Source organism: Salvelinus fontinalis, chromosome 40, assembly GCF_029448725.1.
Source record: "Salvelinus fontinalis isolate EN_2023a chromosome 40, ASM2944872v1, whole genome shotgun sequence".
NCBI lineage: Eukaryota > Metazoa > Chordata > Actinopteri > Salmoniformes > Salmonidae > Salvelinus > Salvelinus fontinalis.
This window is the reverse complement of record NC_074704.1, coordinates 9,236,033-9,247,137: the sequence shown is the minus strand read 5'-3', so window position 1 is coordinate 9,247,137 and position 11,105 is coordinate 9,236,033. Positions and strand designations below refer to the sequence as shown.

The 11,105-nt window shown below is 45.9% G+C and overlaps 1 protein-coding gene across 1 annotated transcript; it reads left to right on the top strand.

Annotated features, from left to right (window-relative positions):
• Positions 1-1,023: 1,023 nt before the first annotated feature.
• LOC129839367 (voltage-dependent calcium channel gamma-2 subunit-like) lies at positions 1,024-2,074 on the top strand. Its single transcript, XM_055906771.1, has one exon. The coding sequence runs from the start codon at positions 1,603-1,605 to the stop codon at positions 1,936-1,938; it is 336 nt and encodes a 111-aa protein (XP_055762746.1). The 5' UTR covers positions 1,024-1,602; the 3' UTR covers positions 1,939-2,074.
• The last annotated feature ends 9,031 nt before the right edge of the window (positions 2,075-11,105 follow it).

The window sequence follows — 11,105 nt, the reverse complement described above, 5'->3', positions numbered from 1 at the left end:
CGATGATAATTTGGATACCGGAGCAGCAACAGCAGTCTCGTTGGTCTACCAGAGAGGCTCCAGCAGCAACAACGCCTCCGGCGCCCCCGCCATATCCTCTCCCTCTACCCGGCTCTATGACGAGTAATGGTCGGCTTGGATGGCTGGATGCGCCCTCTCTCCACAGAGCTCCAAGGTTCTGCATCGGTACCTCTCCCCCTTCTAACAGCGCTCAGTTTTCGTTGGTAACCTTCCGCATTCTCGATCCTACATATGGAAACTGAGGACCAGAATTTTAGGAAAAAGGAAACCTATAGTGGTGCTGATCTTTTTGATTCTATTCCACGACGAAGCTACTACGTTTTTAGGGGGCTGGGGTTTTGCGTTGTGACTTGATTATATTCATTCATTTGGATTCGGGGCTTGAATTCGATTCTTCTCCCTCGTTTCCCCCGATGGTTGTTTATTTGATTTGATCTAAGGCAAGCCATCATGTCTGCCCCTGCCGAGTATTTCGTTATGTTGGTTTTGGGGCACCATTTGAATGCGTTCATTTGAATTGTTGTTCATTGTTTCATTTCCTCTCAGTGTCCCTCTCTACCTTCAAGTCCCCAACCCCGTCTCCCTCTCTTCCTCTCTACCTTCAAGTCCCCAACCCCGTCTCCCTCTCTTTCTCTCTCCCTCCCTCCCTGTTCTCCTCTCTTTGCCGAATAGAATAATAGGTCAAAGACAGACAGGCAAGATGCTTGACAAGACTCCATGATTCCATGTGAATTTGACCAGGCAGGTTAGAATAACGTTGTCAGAAAATTGTCAGTAGATTTTCGGTAGGCCTATTCTAATTGGTCGGAAGCCTTTTTAGATTGTGGATCAGAGGGTTTAGGAAATCAGTAGGGTCTACCATTAGACCTAACCCCCAGCCTCCTCCTAATCCCATTGGCCGTTCAATCTGAACTCCCTGTGTGTGAGTGTGTGTGAGAACGTGTGTGAGTGTGTGTGAGAGAGTGTGAGTACGTGTGTGAGTGTGTGTGAGAGAGTGTGAGTGAGTGTGTTTGTGTGAGTGTGGGTTCTGTGCTGGACCGGTCCCCTACACATGCCCCTTATCGCACACTTTCCAGATAGAAGTCGTGTAACACGTGTGACATCACTAGTGAGAGGACAGAGAGGATAAATGTCAATGCTACTTGTAGGTTAGCTGTTTTCAGCAGGTAGTTGGTAGCTTTCCACCTACTCTGGTTAGGGTCTGTAGCCCTACTCTAAACCAGTAGGCCTCTGCTGTTTGGCCGGCCTATCACATTTGTTTGTAGAGGCTGCTAGGCCTATCACGTTTGTTCATAGAGGCTGCTTGGCCTATCACGTTCGTCCTTAGAGGGCCCAAACAAACACCAACTTCCTTCCATCACCTAATTTCTCACCTGTGTCAGTTCCCCCGCCCGAAAACCAACCATACGATTCCCCCCGAGCTCCCCTGCCTCCCCCCCCGACACCCCCCCACCTCGGGCCCGTGGAAACCACCCCCCACACCACCAGGGCCCATTTCCCGCCTCTGCCTCCACCCCGTGGTCTCACAAGCTGACCAACATTTACTTCCTGTTCGTCAAGAGGAAAGGGGGTTCCCCTTTCATGGAATGCGGCAACATGGGCGTGTTTGACCGCGGAGTTCAGATGCTGCTGACCACGGTCGGTGCGTTCGCCGCCTTCAGCCTCATGACCATCGCCGTGGGGACGGATTACTGGTTGTACTCCCGAGGGACGTGCAAATCCAAGAGCAACAACGAGAACGAGACCGTGAAGAAGAACGAGGAGGTGATGACACACTCCGGCCTGTGGCGGACCTGCTGCCTGGAAGGTAAGATCAAGATCAATAGGCTGAGGCCTGGTCTAAGATCAGTTCCTGTAAACCCTGGATCAGTAATTGTAGCCCTCTTCAGTTCAAGTACAAATCTTGGATCAGGTTAACAGTGTAGTTTGGAAGTGTAGCCTGGTCTAGAATCAGTTCCTGTAGGTACCTGCAGGCCTTGTTTGTCTCTGCAGTTGTCTTAAGGCTTAAGGTCTGGTCTAGGATCAGTACGGTCCACCCACAAGCACTGGATCAGTTAACAGCTTACTCTCTGCTGCCTGGAAGGTCAGCTAAGGCCTGGTCTAGGCAATAGTTGTAGTGACCTGTCTCTGCAACTGTCTCTGCAGTTGTCTTAAGGCCTGTTCTAGGATCAGTACGATCATCCACCCCAAAACACTGGATTAGTAATATGTAGGTCTCTTCAGATTGAAGCTCACCTGCGCTGCATGGGAGGCAATGCCTGTCTGATGTAGGATCAGTTTGAAGCATAGCTGGGTTGCTTGGAGAGTAAGGCTTGGTCTAGGATCAGTTTGAAGCATAGCTGGGTTGCTTGGAGAGTGAGGCTTGGTCTAGGATCAGTTTGAAGCATAGCGGGGTTGCTTGGAGAGTAAGGCTTGGTCTAGGATCAGTTTGAAGCATAGCTGGGTTGCTTGGAGAGTAAGGCTTGGTCTAGGATCTGTTTGAAGCATAGCTGGGTTGCTTGGAGAGTAAGGCTTGGTCTAGGATCAGTTTGAAGCATAGCTGGGTTGCTTGGAGAGTAAGGCTTGGTCTAGGATCAGTTTGAAGCATAGCTGGGTTGCTTGGAGAGTAAGGCTTGGTCTAGGATCAGTTTGAAGCATAGCTGGGTTGCTTGGAGAGTAAGGCTTGGTCTAGGATCAGTTTGAAGCATAGCTGGGTTGCTTGGAGAGTTAGGCTTGGTCTAGGATCAGTTTGAAGCATAGCTGGGTTGCTTGGAGAGTAAGGCTTGGTCTAGGATCAGTTTGAAGCATAGCTGGGTTGCTTGGAGAGTAAGACTTGGTCTAGGATCAGTTTGAAGCATAGCTGGGTTGCTTGGAGAGTAAGGCTTGGTCTAGGATCAGGCGTACGGTTGACCCTGGATCAGTAAAAGCCTTTTCTGTATTTAGGTACAGATTATCTGCATCCCAAACGGCACCCTATTCCCTATTATAGTGCACTAATTTCCTACTTTTGACCAGGGCCCATATAGTGCACTGTAAGGAAATCGGGTGCGATTTGGAATGCAGGCGTAGTCTAAGATCTGATTCGTTCCTGGTCCTCAGTGTATATCTTCTGACTGTGACATCACATCCTCCCATGTGGTGTGTGTGTGTGTGTGTGTGTGTGTGTGTGTGTGTGTGTGTGTGTGTGTGTGTGTGTGTGTGTGTGTGTGTGTGTGTGTGTGTGTGTGTGTGTGTGTGTGTGTGTGTGTGTGTGTGTGTGGGTGAGTGAGTGTGTATGTGAATGTGTGAGTGTGTATGGGTGTGTGAGTGTGTATGTGTGAGTGTGTATGGGTGTGTGTGTGTGTGTGTGTGTGTGAGTGTGTATGGGTGTGTGTGTCCTGTGGAGTGTGTTCAGAGCTCAGCCTGCGCTGCATGGGCCTAATCTGATTGCTGCGTTGTTTACATGTAGATTGGCCTTTTACTCATCACAGTAGAGGGCTGTGTAGCTGTGTGTGTGTGTGTGTGTGTGTGTGTGTGTGTGTGTGTGTGTGTGTGTGTGTGTGTGTGTGTGTGTGTGTGTGTGTGTGTGTGTGTGTGTGTGTGTGTGTGTGTGTGTGTGTGTGTGTGTGTGTGTGTGTGTGTGTGTGTGTGTGTGTGTCAGACTCAGTACTGTTCTCCTGTGAATGTGTCTGATGTAGAACATTGCTAATCAAACACTCTGCTCCAGCAGCTTCACTCTTCACACACACACACACACACACACACACACACACACACACACACACACACACACACACACACACACACACACACACACACACACACACACACACACACACACACACACACACACACACACACACACACACACACACAGCTATGTCTTACTATACTTGTGAATACTTTTTGGGGACCATCAATTGATTCCCATTCAAAACCCTGACCCTTACCCTAACCTTAACCCCTAACCCTAAGGCCTAACCCTAATCCTGACCTCTAAACCCAACTCTAACTCTAATTTTAACCTTAACCCTAAACTAACCCCTAAGCCTAAAGTAGCTCTTTTACAAGTGAGGACTGGCAAAATGTCCTCACTTCTCTGAATTTTTGTTGGTTTAGTATTCTTGTGAGGATTTTCTGGTACTCACAAGTATAGTAAAATGTGTACACACACACACACACACACACACACACACACACACACACACACACACACACACACACACACACACACACACACACACACACACACACACACACACACACACATTGGCATCATGTCCCAATATAGAGGCTCATATGTATTTCATGTGTTTCTAATGCTGCCTGCCTGTTGTCCACATTCATATTTTGATTGTTGTGTATGATCTCTTTTCGAACTCTCGGCACATGCTGAGCGGCCTGTTAAGTCATTACGTAATTGGCTGTCTGAGGCCGAGAGAGAGAAAGTGAGTGAAAGAGAGAGGAAGGGAGAGAGAGAGAAAGAAAGTGAGTGAGTGAAAGAGAGAAAAAGAGAGAGAGAGAGAGAGAGAAGGAAAGTGAGTGAAAGAGAGAGAAAGGGAGAGAGAGACAGAAGGAAAGTGAGTGAAAGAGAGAGATAAGGAAAGTGAGTGAAAGAGAGAGAAAGGGAGAGAGAGAGAAGGAAAGTGAGTGAAAGAGAGAGAAAGGGAGAGGGAGAAAGAAAGTGAGTGAAAGAGAGAGAGAAAGGGAGAGAGAGAGAGATTCAGTGAGTGAGTGAAAGAGAAAACGAGGGAGGGAGGGAGGGAGGGAGGGAGGGAGGGAGGGAGGGAGAGAGAGAGAGAGAGAGAGAGAGAGAGAGGGAGGGAGGGAAGGAAGGAAGGAAGGAGGGAGGGGAGAAGTGAGGAGGAGGGAGGAGAGAGAAGGGGAGAGAGAGAAAGGGAGAGAGAGACCAACGTCTAACTTTGACCCAGTTGCCCGGGGGCAATTTCAATCCCAGAAGGCCGTGCTTCTCTCTCACAGACGTCACACACAGTAACTGTAACATCCAGCCACTCCTATGTTGCATCCCAATGGCACTCTATTCCCTACATAGTTCCCTATGGGCCCTGGTCAAAAGTAGTATACTAAATAGGGAATAGGGTGCAATTTGGGATGCAGATAATAATATGTCACAGCCAGCCTGCCAGCAGCCCATGGCCTGAAATGGAAGTTGTATTGGACTTCCCATTCTTTATGTAATCATTCCCTGATAGAATTCCAGATTTTCCTTAATATAATACATTTGCTGATTTTCCTGCTCAGGATGTGTGTGAGTGTGTGTGTGTACCACAGGAGGCTGTTGAGGGGAGGACGGCTCATAATAATGCCTGAAATGGAGCAAATGGAATGGCATCAAACACCTGGAAACCATGGAAACCATGTGTTTGATGTATTTGATACCATTCCACTAATTCCGCTCCAACCATTATCACGAGCCCATCCTCCCCAATTAAGATGCCACCAACTTCCTGGTGTGTGTGTGTGTGTGTGTGTGTGTGTGTGTGTGTGTGTGTGTGTGTGTGTGTGTGTGTGTGTGTGTGTGTGTGTGTGTGTGTGTGTGTGCGTGTGTGTGTGTGTGTGTGTGTGAAAATGTGGCTGGGATACAACCCAGGTGGTCGGGGACCAGGGGTTGACCTCTTTATGTTGTTATTTGCCTCTGGGGTCAAAGCCATTTCAATACTAATGTGACACCCGTCCCACCGTGCAAAACACTGTTTGAATCAATGCTGTTTCCACATCACTTCAACCAAAGAAAATCAATGCGATGGCGTTGAATCAACGTGAAAAACTGATTGGATTTGAAAAAAGTGATCAACAGAAGGGCATTTCGTATTCTTTGTCACACAACGTTTAACCTAAATACAATGACATGATGACATTTGTTGTTGATTTCATGTTGAATTCACTTTTAGTTGACAAATCAACCAAATGTAAATCAAAACTAGACGATGAACTGGCGTCTGCCCAATGGGGTGTCTGTGTGTGTGTGAGCCAGACAGAGTGATTCGATGGCTGGTCTGGTGAAATGGTGGGGTGTTATTGGTAATGAGACACAATGGGTAGGTAGGTGGGGGTGTGTGTGTGTGTGGGGGGGGGGGGGGCTCAGTTGGGTCCTGCGTGGTTCAGTTGGTAGAGCATGGCTCTTGCAATGCCAGGGTTGAGGTTTCAATTACCACAGGGGACCAGTATGAAAAAGTACTAAAACGTATTCACTCACTACTGTAAGTCACTCTGGATAAGAGCGTCTGCTAAATGACTCAAAACATTTTTTTCAAACATTTGTTGGCCAACCTCGCCCATTCAGTGCTGACCCCCACAATGTGAAAATGCCACATGCCACAGTATCGATTGATGGATTACGTTGGTGGTTTGATGTGGGTGTTCAATCATGTTCCAACACAGTGTGTCTGTGCATAAGCCTGTGTGTGTGTGTGTGTGTGTGTGTGTGTGTGTGTGTGTGTGTGTGTGTGTGTGTGTGTGTGTGTGTGTGTGTGTGTGTGTGTGTGTGTGTGTGTGTGTGTGTGTGTGTGTGTGTGTGTGTGTGTGTGTATGAATGTGTGGGTTGAAGTCTGACAGAGTCCTTTGACTACACTGTGACGTCAGACACTCTTCCACTCACTCCCTCTTTCTCTTTCTGCCCCTCTCCCAGTCTGTATTGTCATGACCTGTCAGAGAACTGCTTACCACAGTAGATCATTCATCCTTTCTCTTTCTGCCCCTCTCCCAGTCTGTGTTGTCATGACCTGTCAGAGAACTGCTTACCACAGTAGATCATTCATCCTTTCTCTTTCTGCCCCTCTCCCAGTCTGTATTGTCATGACCTGTCAGAGAACTGCTTACCACAGTAGATCATTCATCCTTTCTCTTTCTGCCCCTCTCCCAGTCTGTGTTGTCATGACCTGTCAGAGAACTGCTTACCACAGTAGATCATTCATCCTTTCTCTTTCTGCCCCTCTCCCAGTCTGTGTTGTCATGACCTGTCAGAGAACTGCTTACCACAGTAGATCATTCATCCTTTCTCTTTCTGCCCCTCTCCCAGTCTGTGTTGTCATGACCTGTCAGAGAACTGCTTACCACAGTAGATCATTCATCCTTTCTCTTTCTGCCCCTCTCCCAGTCTGTGTTGTCATGACCTGTCAGAGAACTGCTTACCACAGTAGATCATTCATCCTTTCTCTTTCTGCCCCTCTCCCAGTCTGTGTTGTCATGACCTGTCAGAGAACTGCTTACCACAGTAGATCATTCATCCTTTCTCTTTCTGCCCCTCTCCCAGTCTGTATTGTCATGACCTGTCAGAGAACTGCTTACCACAGTAGATCATTCATCCTTTCTCTTTCTGCCCCTCTCCCAGTCTGTGTTGTCATGACCTGTCAGAGAACTGCTTACCACAGTAGATCATTCATCCTTTCTCTTTCTGCCCCTCTCCCAGTCTGTATTGTCATGACCTGTCAGAGAACTGCTTACCACAGTAGATCATTCATCCTTTCTCTTTCTGCCCCTCTCCCAGTCTGTGTTGTCATGACCTGTCAGAGAACTGCTTACCACAGTAGATCATTCATCCTTTCTCTTTCTGCCCCTCTCCCAGTCTGTATTGTCATGACCTGTCAGAGAACTGCTTACCACAGTAGATCATTCATCCTTTCTCTTTCTGCCCCTCTCCCAGTCTGTGTTGTCATGACCTGTCAGAGAACTGCTTACCACAGTAGATCATTCATCCTTTCTCCCATGCGATATACTAACTACACAGATCCTCCACAGGTCCACAGCAGCTATCTCTATTGCCTTGCAATGAGGTGGTGATAGCCCACCACAATACGCAGAAGAAGTGGTTACGCATGGATGCTGGTCATATGTATTTACGATGGTAAAATATAAACAAAACTGGAGACACCTCGTCATTTTTGTAGACAGGTTGTTATTGACACGGCAACTAACAAAATGGTGTAGAAGTGATTGTTAACTCACTGTGAACAATTTTAGCTGACTAGCTAAATGTCTTGGCTAACTGAGGCAAAACAATTAACTTATTTGCCATTAATTAGCCAACACAAATCTCATTGCTAGCAATCCCGACAGTGTCCCCAAAACGTCAAGGTTTCTCCAGCAATGTTACTCTTTGACATTCTATGACGTCTCCACTTTCTAAGTATATAGGTACCTTTAGCCTTATAGCCAGCTAGCCACTTCATATCCATGGCCCTAGCCTGCTACAGTTGCTAACTTTAGCCTAAGCTTGCTAGCTATGTCCATCGCCCTAGCCTTATACAGTAGTTATCTTTAACCTTACCCTGCTAGCTATGTCCATGGCCCAAGCCTGCTACATTAGCTACCTTTAGCCTTATAGCCAGCTAGCTACCTTCATAGGTTTCCTAGTCCTAGCCTTCAATAGGAGCTACTAGCTACCTACAGTACATCCATGGCCATAGCCTGTTACAGTAGTTACTTGCTAGCTATGTCCGTGGTCATAGCCTGTAAGGCCATCAGACTGTTGAACAGCCATCACTAGCACAGAGAGGCTGCTGCCTACATACAGACTTGAAATCATTGGCCACTTTAATAAATGGAACACTTTAATAAATGGAACACTTTAATAAATGGAACACTTTAATAAATGGAACACTTTAATAAATGGAACACTTTAATAAATGGAACCCTTTAATAAATGGAACACTTTAATAAATGGAACACTTTAATAAATGGAACACTTTAATAAATGGAACACTTTAATAAATGGAACACTTTAATAAATGGAACCCTTTAATAAATGGAACACTTTAATAAATGGAACACTAGTCACTTTAATAATTTAACTGTAATAATGTTTACATATCTTTCAATATTCATCTCATATGTATATACTGTATTCTATACTATCTATTGCATCTTACCTATGCCGCTCTGACATTGCTCATCCATATATTTATATATTATTATTCCATTCCTTACTTAGATTTGTGTGTATTAGGTATTTGTCGTGGAATTGTTAGATATTACTTGTTAGATATTGCTGCAGAACTAGAAGCATGTATATGTGACCAATAACACTTGATTTGATTTGGATTTGATTCATAGCAATTACTATGAATTACTAGCTAGCCTTATACAGTAGCTACTAGCTAGCTACGTCCGTGGCCATAGCCTATTACAGTAGCAACTAGCTACCTATATCCATGGCCATAGCCTGTTACAGTAGCAACTAGCTGCCTACATCCGTGGCCATAGTCTGTTACAGTAGCTACTAGCTAGCTACTTCCATGGCCATAGTCTGTTACAGTAGCTACTAGCTACCTATATCCATGGCCATAGCCTGTTACAGTAGCTACTAGCTACCGACATCCATGGCCATAGCCTGTTACAGTAGCTACTAGCTAGCTACTTCCATGGCCATAGCCTGTTACAGTAGCAACTAGCTACCTATATCGATGGCCATAGTCTGTTACAGTAGCTACTAGCTACCGACATCCATGGCCACAGCCTGTTACAGTAGCTACTAGCTACCGACATCCATGGCCATAGCCTGTTACAGTAGCTACTAGCTAGCTACTTCCATGGCCATAGTCTGTTACAGTAGCTACTAGCTACCGACATCCATGGCCACAGCCTGTTACAGTAGCTACTAGCTACCGACATCCATGGCCATAGCCTGTTACAGTAGCTACTAAATACCTACCTCTATGGCCATAGCCTGTTATAGAAGCTAGGCTACCAGCTAGCTATATATCTCCATGACCATAGTCTTGCAGTGAAGCGGAGTGAGCAGTGAAGCAAAGAATCCTGTCACTTTCCCTAAGGCAGCCTGGGCTATCTTTAATAACACACAGCACAGCAGGCCTACACAGTACCTTCAGAAAGTATTCACACTCCTTGACTTTTTCCACATTTTATGGTGTTACAGCCTGGATTTAAAATAGATTATATTGAGATTGTCTGTCACTGGCCTACACACAATACACCATCATGTAAAAGTGGAATTATGCTTTTAGAAATAAGTGTTGAACCCATTTGTTGTGGCCTAAATAAGTTCAGGAGTAAAAATGTGCTTAACAAGTGTACAATAATAGCGTTTCACATCATTCTTGAATGACTACCAGGTGGGAGGGCTGCCGTTTTACGAGCTCCTAACCATGTTGTGTGTTTTGTGTGTTGTGTGTGTTGTGTGTGTTGTGTGTTGTGTGTGTTTTGTGTGTTTTGTGTGTTTTGTGGCATTGTTTGTAAGTTATTTTGTACAAAATGTTGATGCTACCGTCTCTTATGACCAAAAAGAGCATCTGGATATCAGAACAACGATTACTCACCCCGCGAACTGGACAATTTTTTTTTAATTTAATGAGTCAGACGCAAAAGATGTAATGTTGCTCCCAGACAAGGCCCAAATCCCTGTCATTCACATGAAGAAAATAAGGAAATACAGAGGGCGGAGATCAGGGTGCCTTCGTCAATGAGTGGGTAACCCGCCTCTACCATCCGTTCTATTAGCCAACATGCAATCACTGGAGAATAAACTGGATGAGCTCCGTTCGAGACTATCCTACCAACGAGACATGAAAAACTGTAATATCTTATGTTTCACCGAGTCGTGGCTGAACGATAACACGGATAATATACAGTTGGCTGGGTTTTCCGTGCAACGGCAGGACAGAACAGCTACGTCCGGTAAAACGAGGGGTGGGGGTGTGTGTCTATTTGTCAATAACAGCTGGTGCGCAATGTCTATTATTAAAGTAGTCTTGAGGTGTTGCTCGCCTGAGGTAGAGTCTTTGAATGAAGAGATTGAGATAAAACTGTCCAGTTTGAGTGTTTGTTGCAGCTCATTCCAGTCGCTAGCTGTAGCGAACTGAAAAGATGAGCGACCCAGGGATGTGTGTGCTTTGGGGACCTTTAACAGAATGTGACTGGCAGAACGGGTGTTGTATGTGGAGGATGAGGGCTGCAGTAGATATCTCAGATAGGGGGGAGTGAGGCCTAAGAGGGTTTTATAAATAAGCATCAACTAGTGGGTCTTGCGACGAGTATACAGAGTTGACCAGTTTACTGAGGAGTATAGAGTGCAGTGATGTGTACTATAAGGAGCAAATCTGATGGCCGAATGGTAAAGAACATCTAGGTGATCGAGAGCACCCTTAACT